Source organism: Lineus longissimus, chromosome 1 (assembly GCF_910592395.1).
Source record: "Lineus longissimus chromosome 1, tnLinLong1.2, whole genome shotgun sequence".
In the NCBI taxonomy this organism is placed as follows: Eukaryota; Metazoa; Nemertea; class Pilidiophora; order Heteronemertea; family Lineidae; genus Lineus; species Lineus longissimus.
Genome location: NC_088308.1, coordinates 4,252,736 through 4,275,931, shown reverse-complemented (window position 1 = coordinate 4,275,931; position 23,196 = coordinate 4,252,736). Strand labels below are relative to the sequence as shown.

Sequence of the window (23,196 nt, the reverse complement as noted above, 5' to 3'; positions counted from 1 at the left end):
TTGAGGCATTATCTGGTTCGGCCTTGATAACGTGTATAACGGCGTGGCGTCCGGTCTCTTAGGTTGTAAAAAATGCTCAATCGGTGCGATAATAGCCGGTTTCGTTACCTCTAACCGCTCCGCAAAAACCCATTTGGCAGAACGCGCAAATCGTAATTCGCGCCAAAAAACGGGCACCCGACCGGATACGGAAATGGAAAACTTTTCAAGATGGCGGAGCCAGATCGCATACGTGGAATTTTTGTCGACAATATTCTAAAATTAGCGGTTGTGATAATGTTAATAAGTCCATGTCGTCCGTCAGAAGTTGAAGAAAGTGATGGAGGATGGTATGCACTTACAATGATTCATATCACTCATTTGTCATTCCTAGAAAAGTGTATATATATTGCGAAAAGTTGTGCTTTTTGTATAGTGGGACACCTGGCGGCTCTTTGGTGTACGAAGCTCAGTAAGATTTTCGCAGTGCTTCAGATTGAGGCGTGTCCTCAACGGGGGGGGGGGGGGGGGGTGCTATGCTCGTTCCCAAGTTAAGATTGACCCCCCCTTCCCCACGGCAGAGCCAGAGGGAAATACATTCAAAATTTGAACCCTCTTTCCCAGAGTTTGACATGCCACGATCAAAGTATTTTCCCAGCCGAAATTTCTTGTATTTTCATTTCAGGCTCACCGATCCTCTAACAGCAATAGCAAAGTCAGGGCCGTGCAATATTGAAGTCAGAGGTCCAGACCTTAGCCCGAGTGAATTTTTGTCAAAGTAGGTGTTTAGGAAAATTCCTTAGAAAAATTATTCATTTGCTTTTAATAGCTGCAAAGCACTGGCTTTTTAAAACATATTACTACCAGTAGTTATGCCAGACTTTGCCTGTCTTATTACCATTAAATTGCATGATTTTTAATTGCCATTTCCAATAAAGCACATCACAAACTTTGTTAAATAAATAGCATCTTGCATACAATCAGGAAATTGTCAATGTGGTAATAACTCTGTGGAACCCCTGAAAATGGGACTGAACAATAAATTTCTATTTTCAGATATGCTTATACCGTTCCTGTTGTAATACGAGGTGCCGCTGACAACAGTGTAAGTACATGATGTGTAAAACCACTGTTTTAAGTAGGCATGTTTTCGAACTAGGTTGTTTGTGGATTAGATTGATTTGCAGTTAAATAAGTGCTGAAAAACCACTGGCTGCCGTGGAGCAGATATATTTTATATTCTGTTAATCATTGACTGAACCACTCTGTGTTGGGGAGTATGACTAAGTTAGCATTTTCACCTGTTTTGGCATCAGATTCATTACACTTATATTAACCCAGGAAATCAGTAGAAAAAAAGTTTCATTTTGTAACTTTCTTTTCAGGCTTTCAGAAATGTTGCCACAAAATCAAGAATATTAGAAAAATATGGTGATAAGAAAATCATACTCAGTACTGCAAATACACATTCCCATGAAAAAGGTAAAATTGCAGAAGTGTAAATCATCAAATTTTGATCATGATTCTTGTTCTAAGATTGTATTTACCAGCTAAATTGAATCCTGTAAATCAGATGCAAATTCAGGTAAAATCATCTTGGGCCTCCAGAGGATGCAAGAAGTGCAGCTGTTTGATATAAACTGTGTCATCCGTCAAAACTCTCATCAAATGCAATTTTAATCGTTCAGTGTTTTTGTATAAATAAATGCTGTTTATTTGGTTCGTCAACATTTTGGAGAAGTTCAAGATCATTTTATTCATCCTTTTTCAGTTACCCAAAAACTGGCTGATTATATCAACGAACTAAAACCCCAGTCATTGAATAGATATGGAAATGGTAGGTTGAAGAATTGGAGTCACGTCAAATACTGATTACAGTTGATACTCTCTCTATTAGGGATGCCTTTGGGACTGACGATTGCTGTCCTTATGGAGAGGTGTTCTGAGGTCAAATTCAATGTTAATGACCAATTTTGGACCAAATGCAGTGTCATCAAAAGAGAGAGTGTCCTTAATAGAGAGGTGTCTGTTATGGGAAGTTGTAAACTCAACAAATTCCTCTTCATGATTTCAGAAACTTTTTACTGGTTTGGAGACCATGATTTCAAAGCCTGGCAAGAATTCTTTGACATTTACCGTCCACCTCCATATCATCTTCCGGGAAAGACTAGCGCGTATAGCTTTGGAATTGCTGGTCCTGGTACTGGGGTGCCCTTCCATCAACATGGACCAGGTTTTGCTGAAGTCATTTATGGGAGTAAGGTATGCATTCAAGTCCTATTCTTACTAAGATCAGCGATAGCTCAGGTTTACAGGATATCTGCTGAACGCTGGGGAAATTATTTCCCTGGCTGTGCTTAAGAGATGAATGCACTTGGGTCCAGAGGTTTGAAATTTGACACTGAGAAAACTGTGTTTGTCACATATATGTCTACTGGCTAATCATTTACCCTTGTCCTATTTCCAGCGATGGTTTTTCTATCCACCAAAAGAGAACCCTACGTTCAACCCAGACAAATCCTCTTTACATTGGCTTGTTGAAGAATACGCTAATCTGCCAAGTCATAAAAAGCCTCTGGAGTGTACTGTAGGACCAAATGAGGTATGTTATTGCTTTGTGACTGTTCCAGTATTTTGAAGAAGGGCTAGGATAGCCTCAGTAACACGACTTACCGGGTACTCTGGTTTTGCATCATAATACGATAGCACTCGAGGAAGTAAGAGTGCTTGCATGCCAAAGATATTATGTCATGTCTCCAGTGTAGTTATTCAGTTTAATTGATATACCAGTTACGAGCTGCCGGAAATTGGCGATAGACTTGCAGTAATCGTTTGTGGGCTAGTGATATTGATGGGTGAAAGGCCCACCTGTCAGTTCCTTCCACCCCTCTAATTCATCAGCCAAGGATTCTGGCATGCAAGTCAATTTTCAATCTCTGGCGACCCATATCTGGTGTATTAACACCACACTGAACTCACCCTAAGCAGTTCGATCCTGTGGTGTTTGAAATGCTCACTGTTGTACCAGAATACAAATCGACATACAGCATCAACTTTACATGTTGTCTTTGGTTGTTTTGCAGGTCATCTATTTCCCACATTGGTGGTGGCACAGTACACTCAATGTCAACACAAGTGTATTCATATCAACATTCCTTGCCTGATCCGACATTGTCGTGAGAGGGACGTGTGCCATCATGAAGATTAACTGTCAGAGCTTGAGTTTTTTTTTTATGTTAGGGATAGGTGTCTTTGTGAAGAGCTACATGTACTGCTAGAGTTTGAGATATTTGCTTGTGAGGGACAGATAGGGAGAAAGTCACATCTAGTATGTGCCAAGCTTTTTCAATGTGCAGATTGGTACAGAATACTTGGAAGCAGTGAATAATTCTGTCATGCTGTACTTGCACATGAATTTTATGTTGTAACAGGTGTTTTGTTATTTGTATTTGCAGGCATGGGAATCATTTTGTTAAGCAATAAATTATTTTGTAATATATAGTTGTTCTGATGTCTTAGTTATTTACCAGTTGTCCTTGCAAATGAAATGTCTTCAAAAACGACTTGTGTAATCGTGATTGACACAAGCATGGTTGTTGCAATTGTCTGACAGAGCATTCCTTCGTGTTGAAGGAGAATAAGATCACATCTGGCTTTTTATTGGGACAGCTAGGTACCAAGTATATAATTCCTATCTACTTATTCCAAATACAAACAATGGATTTGGCTGAATAGAATGTGAAAATAAGTTCAATTATCGTCCCCGCTGATGCAACATGAAATGCCAAATGGCACATTTTCATTCTTTGTCTGTCAGACGAGGATGCGAATGCACTGGTCATTACTAGGTTGTGACTATTGTTCCATACTTCCAAGTGGCCACTTTCTAATTGAAGACAATCACTGTGCAATTATACGACCATGGACCACGGGCTCACAGATGTTTTGTGGGAAATTTGTGGTTTAAATTCCAAAATGTACTAAGAGCGATAGATACTAGTCAGTAAATAAATAAACAAAACCCTTCAACATGTTTCAGACAGAACCACCTACGGTTATAACGGAATCGGTCCTATCGAGTTTACTTTTGACCGACAGCAACCGATAAATCGTTGGAAGAATGTCCGATTTAATAAATACAGAAATAAGCATTTAAATGATACATAATGGCACACAAAAGGTGGGTATTATGATTAAGCGTATGGACAATATTGTTTTACAGTGAAATGCCGTTCAGACAGCCTCTAGATAATAGATGATTTGGCTACTTTCTGTTTCAACTTTCTGACGTGCATGGCTCAGGCTCCATCCCGCATCCGGATCCCCAACTGGCATAAGTCCATGTATATGCATGCACGTGGATACATACAAATGGGGTAGGCTATGCCACAAAAATATGCTGTCGATTGTCGGACTGCCCTGCTTGGCATTCTTGGTTCTGTTGCCCCCTAGACAATCACAATGGGAGACTGCTAAAAATGTGGATTCTGCCAACTGGCAAAGCGAGGATGCAATCATTCCCGATTCCACATTCTTTTCTAGCAATCTCCCATTCATTGTCTAAAGCGTACCGTTGCAACTTCCGGGCCGACAGTGGCTAATAAAGGCATTGTCCAAAGTTGACTCTGTCCTTCGGGTCCACCTAATGTGCGTCCGGAACTCTGTTTGCGCGTCCGGAGCGCGTCCGGAAGAGAAAGTGCGCGTCCGGAACAATTTCCTATGTAAATATGAACCTATTGTTGCATTAGATGGCTTAAATAGCATTTTAATTCCATGTAGAGAAAATAAAATTGAAAAAAATCTTTTTGGTGACTTTGTATTTTACAATTTTCAGCGAGGTGGTTAATTACTAATGCCATAATCATATCCCAACTTCCTTACGCGCCTTCTCCTGTTGTGGTCGTCTAAGTCGGTATGAGTTTGTCTTTGCGTGCCGTGGGATAAGGGGCAATAGCAATTATTGTGAAGCCAATTTGCGCTTTTAGGGGGGAGGGGAGGGGATCGAGGGGGAAGGGGGAAGGGGGTCAACAAAATTCAGTGCGGTTTTAAGAGCTTCAACTAAAGATGAGCTTAATGATTATTTTCCTGGGTATATATCTTATTCATTAAAATAAAAATGCCAGTTTTTCTACCATTGGACAGAGTGGGCCCGGGAGGGGGGACTTATTTTTTAGATTAATTTCTAATTGGCTACACTTAAATTTAGCTATGGCTTATTATCAAAGGATCTAGTGATGACAGTGGATTTAAGGATACACTCGCATCAAAGAAGTAGTACAATTTTCACTTATTTTTCTCACAAAATATATTTTTGGGGACTTGGGGTTTGGGGGACTCATCCCCCAATGTATTGGCTAAATATGTCAGAAGGACGGGGGTTGGGGGGCTCCCCGGGTCCCCCATGTCAAACAGTTGTGTGAGTTCACTAGAGATTGCTCTTTACATATTAATGTGAACACATCTCACTAATTGACACTTTGACTGTATAGTGATTTTCAATAACATATTTGATTCTGATTTTTTGTGAAATTAACAATGATAAGACACTCTGACGGCATTCCATGTGCTGAGACACCAGATACCAGTCTAATCCATTACAACGCGGCTACTATCGAAATTCTGCAACTGCAACAACAATTGGTTGAGGAGAAACGTCAGTAAACTGGGATTTGATGGCTGTGTAACACCCAAATCACCCCGCTGAAAATTGTAAAATACAAAGTCACCAAGGAGATTTTTTCCAATTTTATTTTCTCTACATGGAATTAAAATGCTATTTAAGCCATCTAATGCAACATTAAGTTCATATTTACATAGGAAATTGTTCCGGACGCGCACTTTCTCTTCCGGACGCGCTCCGGACGCACAAATTGTTCCGGACGCGCATTAGGTAGACCGTGTCCTTCTGTTACGTTCTTTGGGCCCTGGTTTGTCTTTGTCAAAACGATCCATTATTAGTGTCTGTCTGGGACCGTGGGCGTGTCATTGCTTTGCGACAGCACTTTGTTATTTTTTGATTGACTATCAGAACCAAGTAATGCTGTGGGGATGTTTGTACTAATACTAGTGTCACAGTTGTACTTCGGAACCAAGAATTATCGGTCAGGTGAAGAATCTGTGTGTCTTTATGATAAGTGTATTCTCTATATTTCAGGAAATTGAGTAATCTGGAGAAAAATGTTCACAGCCAGCTTGTGCCAATCTTTGGCAATCTTGATGAAGATACGATTACTCTCAGCCTTCTTGACAAAAGCAACAACTATGAGCCTCTCACCGAAGATACACTTTTGCAGCGGTGTCTGGATGACCTGCTGGCTCTCCGCACATTCACCAAGAGTACAATGGAGAACAATAACAATAAGGAAAAAGGTTTGTATACCGGTACAGTTTGTACCTCTAACTCAAATCAATATTCAAACTATTAGATCTCTGATTCCACCAGCTGGGTAATTAACTAATGGCACTACATTCTAGTTTGCTTATCTTTGAAATCACTCTGTTATCAAGAGTCTGAGAAAGCATTCAGCAAAGATAAGGTCAACAAAAGTGCCATCCCCCATTGCCTAGTTAGTGCCTTGCATTTCAACTGACATCCTGTTTTAGATGCGGCTACATCATACACATGCTCAACTCGTTCACCTGCTACTGAGATAGGTCTCCTAGACAGTGATTTCGATAGGTAAGATTTTAACTGAAATAATGGAATACTTTGCAGCCAACTACAAGAGGTCCAACCATGTTGTGAGTGAAATGAATAGTTCAAGAATAATCAACATCAAAAACAGAATACTTTGCAAATGTTAAGATGGACGGACAAGTCTAGTTTTTGAATGTTTGCTTTCTTGTCAATTTAGACTTGTCAGTTTCTGCAAGAAAGTTTGCACCAAGGTCATTTAGAATACTGGAAAAGTTTTAGAAAACTGGAAATGTCTAATATGGTCGGTGAAATAGAATGACCTATCTATACAAGTGTATTAACCATTTGAAAAGTTTGGCAGCTAACACAGTATTCAGTCTACCGCTAATTGAAAATCGCAACCTTTCACAGTTTGCCGTTTACTGTTGTAGTTATTGAGATTTACTCTTCCTTGATTTATTTTCAGTCCTGATGTGGTGATATTAAATGAGAAAATCTCGAAGTTGAAGCCAATTGTCTTAGGGGATTCACCAGCTACTACCTTGACCTTGTCTTCTGAAGATTCTTTCTTTTCTGCTGATCCCCAGTCAGAAGCCTCAACCAGTAAAGCTACAGAAAACGCGAATGACTTATCCTTTTCTTTGGAACGTGGCGGCGTTTATAAAGTCAAAACCAAGTTAAAGTATTCATCTCCATCGGCACAAATTCAAAGTGATTTTCCGTTTGCACAACGATCGCCGAATGATAAATCTGGTAAAAAGGGTGGCAAAACAGTTCCACAATACTTCGAAATTAGTGACACTGAAATGTTAGAGTTGGCCGATCTGGTTGAAAGTCCAAAACTTGTTGATACAAGTGTTAGGTCTAGTGTTCAGTCAGATGAGCGTCATACTCAGGGCATCTTTAGTTCATTTGGGGAATCTTCGAATTTAACAGAATCGACCCCGAATGTGTCCACACCAACAAAAAGTAGTGCAGAGAATTTGACCAAATCAGTCATCGGGTCCATTTCCAAATCAACTGCTGAAGAATCTGCTAAGTTTTCGTTGACACCGCCAAGATTGAATCTCGGAAAGAAAGATAATCAGTTCACACTGCCGAAATCTGTGCATCGTGTTGCTACTGCTACCGTAACCTCTTCAGAAATACCAGCTAAGTTCAGCAGTTCAAAGTTGTTTTTTGATGAACAAGCGTCTTCCATTGATAAAAAATCAAAACTACCTCGAGCAGCCACTGGTTCAGGCCTTTGCCAACCTACTGGGGGTTTCAAATTTAAGGAGCTTGACCGTAGCAATGGGCTAAACATGTTCGAAAGTAAGGAGTCCAGCCCACAGAAAGATATACCTGTACCATATCCAAGAAGTGAACAGCCAGGGTCCTCTGCTGCTGCAGGATCCAGGTTAAGCCCACCGGCAAAATCAGGTTTCTCTTTTGGAAGCTTCAATTCTCCTAGTATTTACGCAACGCAAGACTCTTCCAGTAAGAACACATCAACGTCTGCCACCTCTCCCAGTTCTCCCATCAAGCCTGGACATTTCCGTTCTGCCTCTGCTGGGTGGGCTTCCAGTATTTCAAGTCAGAATGGAGCACCTAAACTTGATCGATCTCATTCATTGCTAGAAAGTCCTGAAACAAAGGAGTTTAGTAAATGGCTAAAAGAACACAATGAGCGGACAGAACTTTGGTTTGAACATCTGACCCCACAGAAAGATAAACCCTTTGGAACACCTGTTACTGGTAGAAAAGGAGAGACGCCGCTTTCTTCTGGTCTTAAAAATGTTTCCACACCTATTCCTGGTCATGATGGATTTGCAACACCAATCGCTGTAGCAACTCCCATACCTGGTCATTCGTCTGCCAATAGCCGTGAACATTTATCAGACAAGTCAGCCTCTGAGTTAGACATGTCTGACATCGATGAGTTGCCAGAACTTGGTCAGAGTCACGATGCATCACCTCCTTCTTCCATGAAACATCGGCATTTGTCAGGAAAATCTTGCTCGTCAGTTTCTTATTCGGACTCTTCAGCTAATTCATCTACTGATCAGATCAATTTTTCTGCTGATATGACAAGCGATGATATTGATGATGACAATCTTCCAGTGTTGGATGTTGTAAAGAGATGCAGAGACAAGTTTAAGGTTCCAGTGAGTGCAGGTTCTCAGCCCCCAAATCTAGTAAATCGGACTAATAATTCTTCTCGTGGGGCAGCTGGTAACACTGAGTTATATTCCATGACCATCGTCAATCGTCAAAAGGATTATGAGGCGATGAGAGACTTGTATCATAAATACAAAAAGTTGAAAAAATCGAAAAGAAAGTTGCATATTGCAGGTGATGCAAATTGTGCCATTCAGTTGTTGAAAGTTGCGAAAAGAAAATATGAGAAGTCCCGTGAGAATTTCTTGCTTAAATATGATGAGAAGGTTGAATTGGGGATGAACAAAGCTAATGCGGCTCTACATTCAGCGAAAAAACGTGAGTCGTTGGTAACCAAAATGAAGAAGAATTCTGATGTCGGGAAGGCAGTCCAAACTGGTGCCAAGTCAAGTGTTGTCCAACAGGTTTCGGCCAACATAGCCTCGGCTAAGATAGCTGGACCTAAAGTGACAACTGCTGCTTACCAGGGTCCAGGAGGAGTCGCCTCAACAGCCGCACAGCAGCCAGGACAAAACACACTTGTGAATACTAGTCAATCCAATCGTGTGGAGAAGGCCATGAAATCTGCTGCAGTCGGCAAGAATAGTGACACTGGGAAAACTGTGAGTGGTAGTGGAAATCCTCTTGCATCAGGAAGTGGTTCTAGCATTAAGATTGAAGTGGAGTCGAACACTCGGAGTGATCCAGTTCCCCCATACAGACCTTTTTCTTTTGGGCGAGATGCAAGAACTAATGTCGCTTCAAACACGCAACAGAATAACACTGTGATTGGGGGTATTGCTGGTCCTGGAACCACGGCAAAAACTCAAGAGAATAACACGGCTTCTGGTGGAAACACTGGGCCTGGAAATACTGGTTTTCAGTTTGGGGGAAATGCCATAAGACCTAGGATCTCCGGTTTTCAGTTTGGTGGAAATGCTACAGGGACTAATGATCCTCGAGTCGAGGGACCAGGGACAGCTGGTTTTGGGTTTGGAGGGCAGGCAGCACCTGGAGCTGCTGCAAAAGTGCAAGAGAGGAACACCGGTGCAGGCAGAAATGCAGTGACCAGTGCTGCATTTGGAATTGGACAAAGTGTGCCGAAACAAAATATCGCTGGTGTTGCATTTGGTCAAGGTGCAGGCAATAACACCGCCACAGGTTTTACGATTGGAGGTGCACCGAAACCAAATAACACTGGTTTTGCATTTGGACAAGGCACAGGTAATGACGCTGCTATGAACGCAGCCTACGCTTATGGTGTAGCTATGAATGCAACGTTTGGATCTGGCAGAACAGAAACTTTTGCCATGAATGCTGCATTTGGAAACGATACGGGAGTAGCTGCCAACCTGTTGGGACATGGTGCTAAGCCGAAACCACAGGCTCGAAAGTCTGAGACATTAGTTAATGCTATGCCGCCAAATGTGGGGGGAGATAACGCTTACCCGACAGCGCCTACTGCGGCTAAAACTGATAAACCTGTGGAAGCTGATGGTGCTGATCCGAAACCAAAGGATGGAGAGTCTGTGCCATTTGTTGGAGATGCTGGGAACGTCAATGCTAAGCTGCCAAATGTGGGAGGAGCTAACCCTAACCCACCAACGCCTACTGCCGCAAAAACTGATAAACCTGTCGGGGCTGGTGCTGTTGGAGCTCACCCAAGACATGATCCACCACCAGCTCGTATGCCAGATATCTTGGTGAGTTACTTCCTCTCTCTCTGCCTGTTTTCACTTACTGTTTCTCTTTTGACATGCGTATAATTTTCTTGTTGGTTCGCTTTCTTCAAGCTAAATAATGAACAGTTTTCTTGACAAATTTTAACCGACTCTCATAGTACTGTACTAATGTAATCTTGTGCTAAAAAGATTTCATTTCAATAGCTCTCATAATTTTCTGGCAGTTACTTTAGTTTGCAAGTTTCTGGTTCATATCTAATCAAGTACCTGCATACAAATGTACATCCACATCTTAAACATTCCTCATTCTATTGTGGTTTGTGGTTGGAGAATAGAGTGTACCAAGGAAGCATACTTTGATAAATTTCTGGGGATGGCAATGCGTGTCAGGTACCTTTCAGGGCATATAGGCATTATAATCCTAATAATGTAACAACAACAACTAACCAATTACCGGTAATAACAATGCCCATGTCTCAAAATAGACAGTTATCAAGTTGATAAAAATAGAAGTCACCTCCTTGAAACTATGAATTAGAAACTTTCTAAATCGATTATCAATTCTTATAAGTGTGGGTGTGCATTAAGTTTTGTCTTACCAAAATACTATAGCTGGTGACATTTCCACCGAAATCGAGCTGCTCTCTCAATTCAGTCAAGTAGAAGCTGAGTGACATGCTCAAGCAGTGCATATCCCTAGGCCCTAGAGGTGTAACCTATTCACCTGCAAGTGTGGCCTCTCATCCTGCAAGTCCTCACCTGCTTACTTACTTAACTCATGCACTTACATACTCTTGTGTGTTTCTCGCATTCTTATTGTGCTGACTTCAAACGATCTCTTTGGCAAAAATCTAGCCAAAATGTGTCATTAAAAATATTTAAAGACATTATATTGAGCAATCACCAAACCTCCAATGGATTTAAAGAAGTTCATCAGTTTGTTGAAGGTAAAAGTATGATAAGTTCTTGCCAACCATAATGTATTTGTTTGTTTAAGACATCCAAAAGACTTTAAAAGTGTCAGCGTCTCCGGGCCGAATTTACGAAGGGTGTTTAAGAGTTAGACGCGTGTAAATTCTACATAATCAGTTTCAGGGCCTAATGCGGTTTTCATGAAGAAACCCTGCAAGGCCCTGACTCTGTCTATTCAGACATTAAAAGCTGTTTTAAGCTAAACACCCTTTGTAAATTCGGCCCTCCATGTTTAGTCCAAACACCAAAATATGGTTCACCTGGCTGTTAACAGCCATTTCTCCCCACTGACTGGAGAAATAAATGAAGTCTTTTTATGGTCAGCAGGATGTGGACTGAGCCTAGATCAGATATTAGTCAAATTTAAAAACAGTTGCAAAACCCAGGGTGTGACTGGGTCTGTCTTTTAAAGTTAGTCTAGTGTCAATGCTCTGTGAGACTTGTTCAGCGAACCAAGGAATGCTGTTGAACCATTGTCTGTTGTACTACAGTGTATTTGTGGCCCTGATTGTGCCATGTGCTGGTAGTTTCTGCCTGCTCTTAGTTTCAAGACACTTGAATACTGGCATGGTGGGGTAAAAGTGCCAATTGGTGATTTCATCTGTTAACAGTGTTAACTTGAGACTTAGTTGGTTTGTCCGATGGCAGTTCAAATTCAAGAGAATGCGTTACAGGTAGGCTCCCTTCTAAAGTTTGACATTTCATATTTGTACTTAGTCTGTCCTCCCATGTTAATTTGACCTCTGGGATATTGCCATGAACTCGTCAGAGAGTAAAGTGATGTCACAATTTCGAGGGGTGGGGCTGGAATTCAGTTGCTCATCCTGCGAGGAGAGATTTTTGTGACTTGAAAGAATTTGTTGTAGCATGTGACAATGCCTGTAATAAAAATTGGTGATTGCTGTAACTTGTGATCAATAGGACAGACTTTACCTGCCCAAAGTAGTCTTTTTTTATAGCATTTATAACATCTCGGGGGGGGGGGGGGGCAGTTAAGACTGATGAGAAATACCTATTCATACAGTCTCTTTCAGTTGCAGCATCCATTGTTTGTAGCAGTTGGTTTGGCTCATAGTTGGTCCTAGCTCTACTGTTCCAATTTATTTTTGTAATTTGACTGTCATCTTTTTCGACTCGTGTCATTCCAGGGCCATCCCGTACATGAAGTGATGAATGATGAGCAGATTGCTCAAAACTTCAATGAGAAGACGGCTAAAGGCCTGGTAGGTGTTTTTGTGATACTTCTTTTAAGCGCTTTTTCGTTGGGAAATTTATGACTTTGGCAGTCACCTAAAGAATCTTGTTAAATATGGTTTAAGAATGATAGTGCAAGCCAGTGTTCAGTTTCATGGATGGGCCAAGGGGAATACACAGACATTTTTAAGGCACTGTGCCTTTTTAAAAGGTGCAGCAATGTCATTGGCAGGTAGTGGGGTAAGTGATTTCAGATAACAGAAAATTCTGATACCTTTGTTGGTATAATTTGTGCAGATTTGATTTGTTATTACATGTATTACTATTAGTACTTTAGACTATCGTTATTTCGTACATTACTTCCAGTTGGAAATCTTCCCTAAAGCTGACAGGAACTTCATCCTCCGTAAGCTAGAAGAAGGGAACAATGAGGACGCAATAGCCACCATCCTTCTAGAGATGCCACCTGAGGCCAGGGCTAAGGGGGTGAAACCTGCTGCTGCAGCTAGTGGGTCCAAGGTAGCTGACGTATGAGATAGTGCACGCTTCAAGTTGTTGATGCATGCTTCCCTTTGTTGTTGCACGCTTCTATTTGTTGATGCCTTCTTCCATTCATTGATGCCTTCTTCCATTTGTTGATGCATGGTTCCATTTGTTGATGCATGGTTCCATTTGTTGATGCATGCTTCCATTTGTTGATGCACGCTTCTATTTGTTGATGCCTTCTTCCATTTGTATAGATGCATGCTTCCATTAGTTGATGCATTCTTCCATTTTGTTGATGCAAGCTTCCAACATTTTTGCTTTATGCCTTGCTTTATTGATGCACTCTTCCATTTATTGATTCACATTTCTATTCTGTTCTTGTCGTCCGTAAGTCCAGAGGCTCCTATTGCAATATAACCCTGGCTCAGCCTGTGATACTAACTGTGTTTTGCCATAGAACAAGCTGCCTGCAATGCCTATTCTCAATCTTGATGATATGTTGAATGGCATGCTCTTGACTGGCAAAGTTTTTTCCTTCTAACACCTTCTATTCACTATTCACTTGGTAATAGTTAACAGCAGTTCAACCCTGTTTTCCTTATCATCTCAGAGTTGTAGGCAATACAATTATTTGCTAAATGGCTCGACTGCTCGGCATTCTTGCTGAGCAAGTTCTGTTCCAACGAAGGGTTGGAAATTAGGCTGAGCTGCTGACCTTTGCTGAATACTTAATGTCAGATACTTGTCCTACCATTTGACTGTAAGGACCTCATTCTGACATACTAACATTGAATTGGAATACATGAATAATGGGGCAACTGTCTTTCAGACTGAAAAACTTCCTGATTATTTAAACTCTGCTGACCTCTCTGTGCGCCCAGCCTATGGATACAGTGCAGCATTTGATGCACTCAAGAATCAGTACCTAAGGGTAAGTCAAAGATTTCGCCAGACTGTTCAAACGAACACAAGGTCCCAACACCAGTGACCAGTGAACGTTGTTGTAAACTTCAGTTACGACATTCAGTTCTATTTCAGTTCTATTTCTAGCTCCGCCAGTGCCAGTGCCACTGTCACTTTCAACTGGCCTGAAATAGCCAAGTGTGCCCACTTGGTTTCTATGGGCAAGTTACTGGATCAGGCTTGGGAAAGAATGTCAAGCACTTTGAGACAGTACAGCCCTACAGTATCATAGTGCCATATAAGAAGTTTGATGCTCAGTTCTGTTGTCTCCTTGTTCCTCCCGTTGCTGTAATTAAAAGTGACCACGAAGATTTTCACTTGAAATTATTCACTTGAAGTTAAATTGAGCCTTCAGTTGGATGTACGGCTTTCCCTCCCTTGCTCCACCTCCTCCATCCCTGTGGTTGTAATGGTCTAAGTTCAATATGCTTATGCTTTGGTGGCAAACTTATCTGACTTTTTTGGCCTTGGTGTTTTGCTTGTGTTTAGAGTTACATTGTACTATTCTGGTGAGAATATTGTGACAAACCTTTACAATACATTGGTTTCACATTTTTTTTCTCTCTCATCTTGATGCCTTGTTTGGCCTGTAGACAGTAGATTAGTCAGTTACCTGCTAATTTTGTGCACAATTAGACATCTTTTTGTCACATATCTCCGATATTACAATTGCAGGTTGCAGCAACAAAAATTGCTTGTCTGCCGGTGCTTTAGGTGTGCTGATTGTGTTGTACAGATGAAGAGACAGCATTTGCTTCCTTGATTGTTGCTTCTTCAATAGTCGCATGACATTCATTGTTTTGTCTTGTTCAAATGGAAACTGCCATCTTCTTGAATTATTAACTAGTCCAGTTTGAGCACGTGCTCTGTAATACCACGGACTGCCTCTAGTCTATCGAGACCTAGGCTCTGAAAGTACTTACTTACTTCTGCATCATGATGGTCTTCTATCACTGGTGGTTACTCCCGTCAAGTGTTACCCAAGACCAGTCTAGGCCTCAACCACCCTTAAGTATTTTGTGTTTCTTATCTCCTTTAGGTACCAGTTCAAGATTTGCACAAAATTGTAAACTTCTATGGCCAACACTATAGTCACGCCAAGAAATGTCTTGATGATAATCTACAGGCTGCAGATGTACTTGAAGGTGAGTCCTGTATGTCTTGAATCACTGTGCAAACATCTCTGTCCTTTGATCTCTTCTAAGCCAAAGCTTTGAACCAACTTAAAAAGTGTGTGTTGAAATTTGTTTTCAATTCAAAGATATGGCTATCCAGAAACAAGGCCCAATCAGAATTTGTGATGGTTGGAAGCAAAAATATATAAGGCTCTTTTGGTTAAAAGTGATAACTGGGCTCAAGCCTTCACCATCACCTCTTCATCTTGTTTCTTTATCCTCTGTTTTGCAAATATAAAACTGAAATACTCCCTTGGTGATTTGCCTCCTCCCTGTTCAATATCTCCTTTCTTTTTATATTTCAGAAGCCAAGAAGCAAAAGAAATTCAGTAGTCCACAAGAAAAGACATTATCTCCAATCAAGATGCGCTTGAAAAAAGGTAGGCTTACATGTTAGAGAACTTCACATTTCCAAGAGATCGAAGGACATCAGCCAACATTGATGATACTCATTAAGTCTTATATTGTTCTTACAGCTAACGGTCCTAGCGCCGAATGGACGGTCCGTTTACTCAAAAACGGCCGCCAGATGAGACCTAGTGCTGCTGTAGGCGTCCATCCGGAGTTACAGAAAGAGATCCAGTACATGAAGAATCAGGAGAAGAAGGAGAGTGAGGTAATTGGTTTTGTATTCATTAGGGAAAAGTCTTGGGAGCTGTGGTGGCGACCCATCTTGTGAGGTGAAATCTTGGGCAAATGCCTTGCAATATCATAAGATAACATTTTGCATTTGATGAAATGGGTGTTAAAATGTTGATTGACCCCTTTAAGGAGTTCTATTTACAGAATCTCTTGTATGAAAAGGGCAGTTTTGAAGAGTTCACCGGATGCTTTCGGAAGAGCTTGAGGTTAGGCTCCTCGTGTTCATTTTGCCGCTGTGTACTGGACATGTTATGTTTTTACAGGAAAAGGATGAGAAGCTAGCAAATGAAATCAACGAGAAAGAGTACGAAGAAACTGATCAGTTAATTGAGTGCGGGTGCTGCTATTGTGAAGTGGCCTTCGAGAGGATGATACAGTGTTATGAGGGACATCTCTTCTGCCGGGATTGCCTGCAGAGATATGCTCAGGAGGCGGTGTTTGGTCAGGGCAAGGTGAGTGAGATCTCGCCAAGCGTTGCATAGGTCATTGCGAAGGGGATTTGGCGTTAATTATTTTTCATGGATGCACGTATTCTGTACACTCAAGAAATGTTAAGCAGTTGCTCTTTGCTTATTCTTTCCAGATGAGCCTATCTTGCATGACAGATGGATGTTCAGCATCATTCCCACGAAGTAAGTACTGTAAACCAGAAACATTTTGCTTGCATTTTAATTCTGCGTTTTTGCAACAACCTGGTTATTGTGAAATTAAAACCCGTGCCACTCTCTGTCATAGAGTACTGTTGCCCTTCGCATTGCCAATTTTTTTGGCAAATACTGGTCTTTGTGAGTGACGAACATTTGTTTAGAAATGCTATATTACTAAGTTCATAGTACTTCGATGCTTCTGGAGGATGTAGTTTCTTTGTTTCCTTGGATATATTTGGAAATATTTGTCAATGCTACACTTTTCTTGACTGTGCACTTTGTTTATCGTAGTCCCTAATTAGTCCATCATGTTTGCTTCAGGTCAGCTGGAAAGCACTCTCTCTGATAAGATTCTTCATCAGTACGATGACAGATGCCAAGAGGAAGCGATCAATTTGGCGGGTATTGATAACTTAGTTGGGTGAGTAGGGCAGTCAATATTGGCGAAATCTGCAAAATGAAAAAAGTCACCAAAATTTGGTGTGTTAGCTGGTCCTTGGACGGCATTCAAGTCAATGCACAATCATCAGAGCCACCAGTCAATGGGTCTGAGTCTGAGCTGTTTGCAAGACCCTTTCAAACACTTGTCGTACTGAAAATTGAATTCTATAACAACGTCATTGAAAATGAATGTCTGCGTTTGATTGAAAAACGTTTTGTGCCTTTCAACTTTCAGGTGTCCTTTCTGTGACTTCAAAGCTGTTTTAGATGTTGAAGACAAGGTGTTTGTCTGCCCCAATGAAAAGTGCGGAAAGGTATGCCTCTTCTTTATTTCTTTATCATAAGTCAATGATCCAAGTAAACAAAATTCCACTCTCATCTCATCATCGGCGTTGGCAAGTTGGCTGGGGGTTTGAACAATCCCCTTTTTGGGAAATATCTTTGAAATTGACCATGGAAATCTCGAGTGCAGACCATCAAACCTCCATTGAAGTTGAAATGAAATCCATATTACATTTCTTTTGAAGCGCTGATATGTCACTATAGATCAGACCATTGCGTATACTGTAGCAGAGTTACTGATCAGTTTCATGTGTCTTTCAGTCCTCGTGTCGTCACTGTGGCCTGGATTGGGAGGAGCACTTTGGGAAGCGGTGCGATGAGTTAGAAAAGAAGGACGAGACAAAATTACGCACGACCTTGTAAGTAACATGGATATTTGAACATAGTTGTAGTGATGCATCAGATTGGCATGTCGGCATATCATAGAGGCCCACTCGAAGATGAGGATGACACTTGCCACAAGTATTGTTTCCGAAATCGACTTACATCCAAATGCATTGAAAAAGTCTAGTTCTTTCACTTCTTCTTCTGCATTCAGAATTTTTGAGATGCTTGTCAGATCGTCAGTGCGTTATCTATAATGACATTGTTTGACCTAAAGAGTTCTGCAATAGATTCTCAGAGCAGGTGTCCGTTGGCCAGTATTCTGGCTCATTGAGGCAGGTCTGGTGTATATGTGACTCGCTCTACCAAAACTAGGCGCTTGTCGCATCTGAACTTGACAGGTTGATACGGACTTGTTGTTCATTTCCCTATTGTAGACCTTTTGTGAAATCTATTACAAACTGATTTGGTCACATTTCACAAAAGGTCTACAATAGGGAAATGAACAACAAGTCCGTATCAACCTGTCAAGTTCAGATACGACAAGCGCCTAGTTTTGGTACAGCGAGTCACATATGAACTCTCTCTTGTTGCACTCAATTCAGCTGCAATAAGTCACTCACAACCTCTATGTCTGTTTTTAGTGAAGAAAAGATGACACAAGCCAAGATTCGTACGTGCCAGGCATGCAAGGCGAGCTTCATGAAGAGCGATGGATGCAATAAAATGACGTGTCGATGTTCAGCCACAATGTGTTATATCTGCCGGAAGGCAAATGTAAGTAAAAAGATTGTACTGTGTGTAAAAATTTGTGAATCTGACGCATTTCTGGGCAAAATTTCAATCATATTCGTGCACAATCAACGGATATTGAAAGGAAGTATCCCTCTACAAAATTTGATGTCACGTAGCAATTGGTTCTTTTGTTTCCTGAACACTGACATCGACTTAAATGTTGCGGTAGCTTTTCAGTTCAGTTTAGTATGAAGAAAGGTCACCCTTTCTTTTGTGGGAGCATGGTGGCACAGCAGAAGAGCATCTGACCTGTGATCGGAAGAATGTGGTTCGAGGCCTCGCCCGTGCCACTCCACATACGGTCAATTTTCCTGCAATGGCCAAGTGTCCAACACAAGAATATCGATCTTCAATCATTCCAGCAGCTTTTGGCCCATGCAGGTGTCCCGAAAATGATCTTGTCCCTTCTAATTAGTATTGTTGTCATTTACGTTAAAAATACTTTTGGAAAATCCTTTCATGCTGTTTTGCTTCAGATCGATTATAACCATTTCTGTCGGCATCCAAGATCGCCAAAAAAGGAGTGTAAGACATGTAGTGTTTGCTCACTGTGGAGTAACCCAGAGGTAAGTTTGTCATTTACAAAGCTGATCCAAAACTTGATGGAATAACACACGGGCCTGTGGTCCCTTTCACTTTTATAAGGTTACAGAAAGGTTTTATCATAGATCCTTATAAAAATCTGAGCTCAGTCTGCAGTTTATAGAGTGGTATCAATGCAGTAGAGGCTATCATCAGACTTAACACTTTAATCCTGATCTATCCTGAAACCTTTCATGAGTTGCATGAGCTGCTAATTCAGTGCTACAGCCTGAGAATCTCGGAGAAAGAAAAGTTAGCCAAGGAGACCTGCCTGGAGCCTCATGCCTGGGACCTTGTGACCAGGTTCAAACAGGTACCAGGTAGCAATTACTGAAGTCAAAGAAAACTATCTTTTTCCTCCATTTGCCCACACCAGGAGAAGGCCTAGTTGAATTGCTGCATGTCTGATGTTATAATGTTTTACTCTCTAGGAGGACGATGAGAGAGCACTACAGGAGGTAAAGAAGGAGTCTATTAAGGCAAGGAAGGATCTAGGTCAGTATTTCTTTCAAATGAAATCCTTTGAGTAAAGTTGTATCTGCAAGTGATATACTTATTAGAGTGAGAGGATTGATTGTTTCAAATGCAATTTGATTTTAGCCATGGTCGGAAGGCACTCCTTTTTGCATATCATTCTAGTTTCTAGCTCAGTTGATGCCCGACAACACCATTATTACATTTTTATGCTGAATTTATTGTTTTTTGTCTCTTCAGGGTTTGATGATGAAAAGTTAATTGGGGCGCCAGATGAGCCTGCTGCAAAGAAGGTAAAATATGGCCCGACTGCTGTAGCTGCAGCTCAAGGTCAGGCGCCAGCACGGAATCAAAACCAACCTCAACCTCCACGACCAGGTAATCCAGGACCTTTAGGGGAAAGACTAGCTGACGCATTTGCACAAGTTGAGGAAAGACTTGCGCATGGTGCACAACCTTTTGGAAGGCGCAGGCGCAGGCAAATGGCCAAGGCACAAGAAAGATTTCAACAGGCGGTAGCCCGAGGACACCAGGATATGAGAGTGGATCGAGCTCCAAGAATACCAGTCGTTGGTATGAGGCAGTGGCCTGGTCACAATAATCCACCTCCATTGCCACCCCAACCTCCTCACGGATGGCCAATGAATTATCCACAACCACCACAGGGTTACGTAAATGCTCAGCGTGTTCAAAATATGGACTACTTTCAAAACGATGATTTGCCGCATTATAATTATCATGACTACTAACTCAATTTGTCACAAGTTGAAAATTTGAATCTCTGTGTCAGCCCATGTTTATCATGTTGATTCAGGTTACAGACTACACATTGTAAGTGTTTTCGCTTGGCTCTGGTTCAGCAGAACTCAATGCATTGGGGCACAGTTAATACAATGATAGGATTGAGGCCTGATGATGGCCTGATGACCCTATTACCAAACTATAAATTATGGCCCAATTCTATGATGGTTCTCTCAAGCAGCAAGTTACGATACGTAGTCTGCCACATGAGTCACCACACTGATGTTAGTCTGTGGCCTTGAACGCTGTTTGTAGAATAGTTCAGTTTTGCCAACAAATCTGTTGTCAACGCAAGATGGTGCTAGTCGAAAGTTTTCCGGTGTCAAAAAAGGAACTGACATTGCTGTTCACTTCACTTGTTTGGGCAAGGGTGCAAGTTTCAAGTTAATATGGCCAGGCCTGCAGTGTACTGCCCTTAACTGTTCTGCTGTGAATGATAGTCAGTTATAAGTAATCTCGTTCAGAAGTTTTCATCAGGACTGGTGCCGGATTCACGTGTGGGCTTACATGTATTATCACATGTTCTGGGGACCCAACTTGTGAGCTTTTCGTGAGGATTTAGTCATAGAAATCGGGCAAATTTTTGTACTATTGATAAGCTGCGATCTTATGAGGCCATGGTTTACATATTATTGTCATTTGATAAAACATTATTTTCTACTGTTCATAAGAATTGCGAAGCTTTCGATTTTTTAGACACTGAGCAGGTGTTTGGGGAAATCAAGAAAACCATGACCTTGTGATCTTTTTGGCCAAGCACATTATTACATGAACTATTATTTGGAGAGCATACTACATGTAGAATGGTGGCCGCTGTTGCAACCAGCCTTGATTTTGTCCAGCTTCTTGAAACATGGACTACTTTTCAGACTTTAGTACATTATTACCAGTATGTATTGTGTATACGACTGAATAGCTTCTCATGCCAGCTTGCACTGTATTCTTAAAGTTGCACTATACTATCGGCAGGCGCTAGGGGTTTAGTTGGTGGTCTCCAGATTGTTAATACTCATGTTTTAGGAGAGAAATAAACACGGACAAAGATGTGTTGTTATGCGTGTAATACACTGCCTGCTGTGGTGTCATATTTGATTGTCTTCCAGTCGGTGTCTTCTTAAATGGTGTACTAGATCTGAACCCTGAAGGGAAGGCTGGATTAGTATGCGAGAGGGCCAAATGTTAGCTATGTTTGTATCATTTTTTTTATGAACTTGACACAACAACTGAAATAGGTTTATTTTTAACATGTTTTCATTTCCAGTGGCGTGCTCATCAATAGACATGAAAATACCCAAAACATGTGAATATCAGCTTGTATTTACAAGATATTTGATTGACAAGGTGAGGGATTTTAGCATTGGAACTTTGGCAGTGGCGTCCAAAATTATCTCTAGAATGTAGTGGGATATTTTCTGATGTGCCAAATGGCTATCTTGTCTGCAAAATATGCGATCATGTTGAAGAATTATAGTTCTATCAGAAATGTGTTATGTTCTTTGGGGGCCTTCCAGATAAAGTATGTAGGCAGCTGAGGGGAGGGAGGGCTACTGTGCCCAGACCTGTAGATGGCAACCATATTGATGGTGAGAGGGAGGTACATACTTTATGGATGGCCCCTCATTTGCTTTAATAGAGTAGTGTTCATTGAATTAGCTTCCAGTATTTTGAAATTCGGGAGATTTATATTTGGAAATCAGAGTAAGACGTTTTCAATAAACATTTGTTGACTTAATAAGTTGTTTGTTTCTTTATCCTGTTATCCAAGGTCGTGGAGGAAATTTCATCATCATGGATTCATGGTATTGTCTTGTGTCCTTTCAATAAAACTGGTGAGAAGGCGTAGCGAGAAGTCCCTGTTTGTACTTAACACCTTCAGCGCCGAACCAACGTGGCCCAAATCCCCCCCCCCTCTCCTTCAAGCTGGTTATCGGAGTCTCATGGACTTCATGAAAGAACTACGCCATCGCCATCTTCAGGGCAAGGTCGGAACTGAAAAGACAAGAAGAGGTCTTTCCAGTTCCAACCTTGCCCTGAAGATGGCGATGGCGTAGTTCTTTCATGAAGTCATTTCAAAGTTCTGATATACGCCATCGCCATCTTCAGGCCACTATAGGAACTGAAAAGACCGTTTCAGTTCCTATCTTGCCCTGAAGATGGCGATGGCGTAGTTCTTTCATTAAGTCCATGACACTCCGATAACCAGCTCAAAGAGGTGGGATTTGGGCCACGGAGATCTACGTGGTTCGGCGCTGAAGGTGTTAAGATCGCCTTTTACCAATTTGTACTTAATCTGGTAAGATAGACAAGTGACTTTCACGACGCCACTCCTGATTACTCATCAACAAGACAATGACTTGCACACCGATTTGGAAATCCTGAGCCGGACCAATCAGGTAGACCTCTAACTGATGGACAAATGACTTGCCCTTGCCATGACTCCTTGCTTCATTTTACAAATAAGTATGGATGATTGACAAGTGACTTGCCTGAGACCCACTCCAAATGACCAAGATAAAGATTCTGGTAACAAATCAAAAGGATACAAGGGGTCATACTAATTCCCGACCTACACCGACTTTTCCCGACCTTTACCGACTTGCGGAAAACACTGCCAAAATATAGTGTTTTTATAATCAGAATATTAATATTTTTACTGTTTACATACATATACAGCACGTCTGTTAATTTCAAGACTTTGAACGATGCTAAGTTGAGCCCACTCAAATATCTAAAATCTAAATAACAAGGGAAAAGAAACGCATTATAAAAATAAAATATAAAGTAAAAAAGAAAAAGAAAAAGAAAATGTTGTCCACAACCAGATTCGAACTCGCGACCTTTGGATCGAACATCGTATTCTGCTATATCTGACGAGCGCTCTACCAACTGTCATGTATTTGTCGAAATCTGATTGGCTGAAA

The 23,196-nt window shown here is 41.2% G+C and overlaps 2 protein-coding genes across 3 annotated transcripts; both read left to right on the top strand.

Moving 5' to 3' along the window:
* Positions 1-217: 217 nt before the first annotated feature.
* LOC135498066 (jmjC domain-containing protein 8-like) lies at positions 218-3,476 on the top strand. Its single transcript, XM_064788223.1, has 8 exons — positions 218-329; positions 665-757; positions 1,036-1,084; positions 1,365-1,461; positions 1,751-1,816; positions 2,054-2,241; positions 2,447-2,581; positions 3,063-3,476. The coding sequence occupies exons 1-8, from the start codon at positions 277-279 to the stop codon at positions 3,141-3,143; spliced, it is 762 nt and encodes a 253-aa protein (XP_064644293.1). The 5' UTR covers positions 218-276; the 3' UTR covers positions 3,144-3,476.
* Positions 3,477-4,074: 598 nt separating this feature from the next.
* Positions 4,075-21,987, top strand: LOC135485879 (uncharacterized). Of its 2 annotated transcripts, none has more exons than XM_064768231.1 (19): positions 4,075-4,159; positions 6,134-6,348; positions 6,583-6,658; positions 7,083-10,458; positions 12,558-12,632; positions 12,970-13,122; positions 13,919-14,020; positions 15,092-15,197; positions 15,533-15,607; positions 15,704-15,843; positions 16,133-16,321; positions 16,453-16,501; positions 16,838-16,937; positions 17,193-17,271; positions 17,561-17,658; positions 18,268-18,400; positions 18,895-18,984; positions 19,432-19,495; positions 19,715-21,987. In XM_064768231.1, the coding sequence occupies exons 1-19, from the start codon at positions 4,146-4,148 to the stop codon at positions 20,221-20,223; spliced, it is 5,643 nt and encodes a 1,880-aa protein (XP_064624301.1). In that variant the 5' UTR covers positions 4,075-4,145; the 3' UTR covers positions 20,224-21,987. The 2 variants fall into 2 exon arrangements, with proteins under 2 accessions (XP_064624301.1, XP_064624291.1); XM_064768221.1 differs by lacking the exon at positions 4,075-4,159 and adding an exon at positions 4,320-4,355.
* The last annotated feature ends 1,209 nt before the right edge of the window (positions 21,988-23,196 follow it).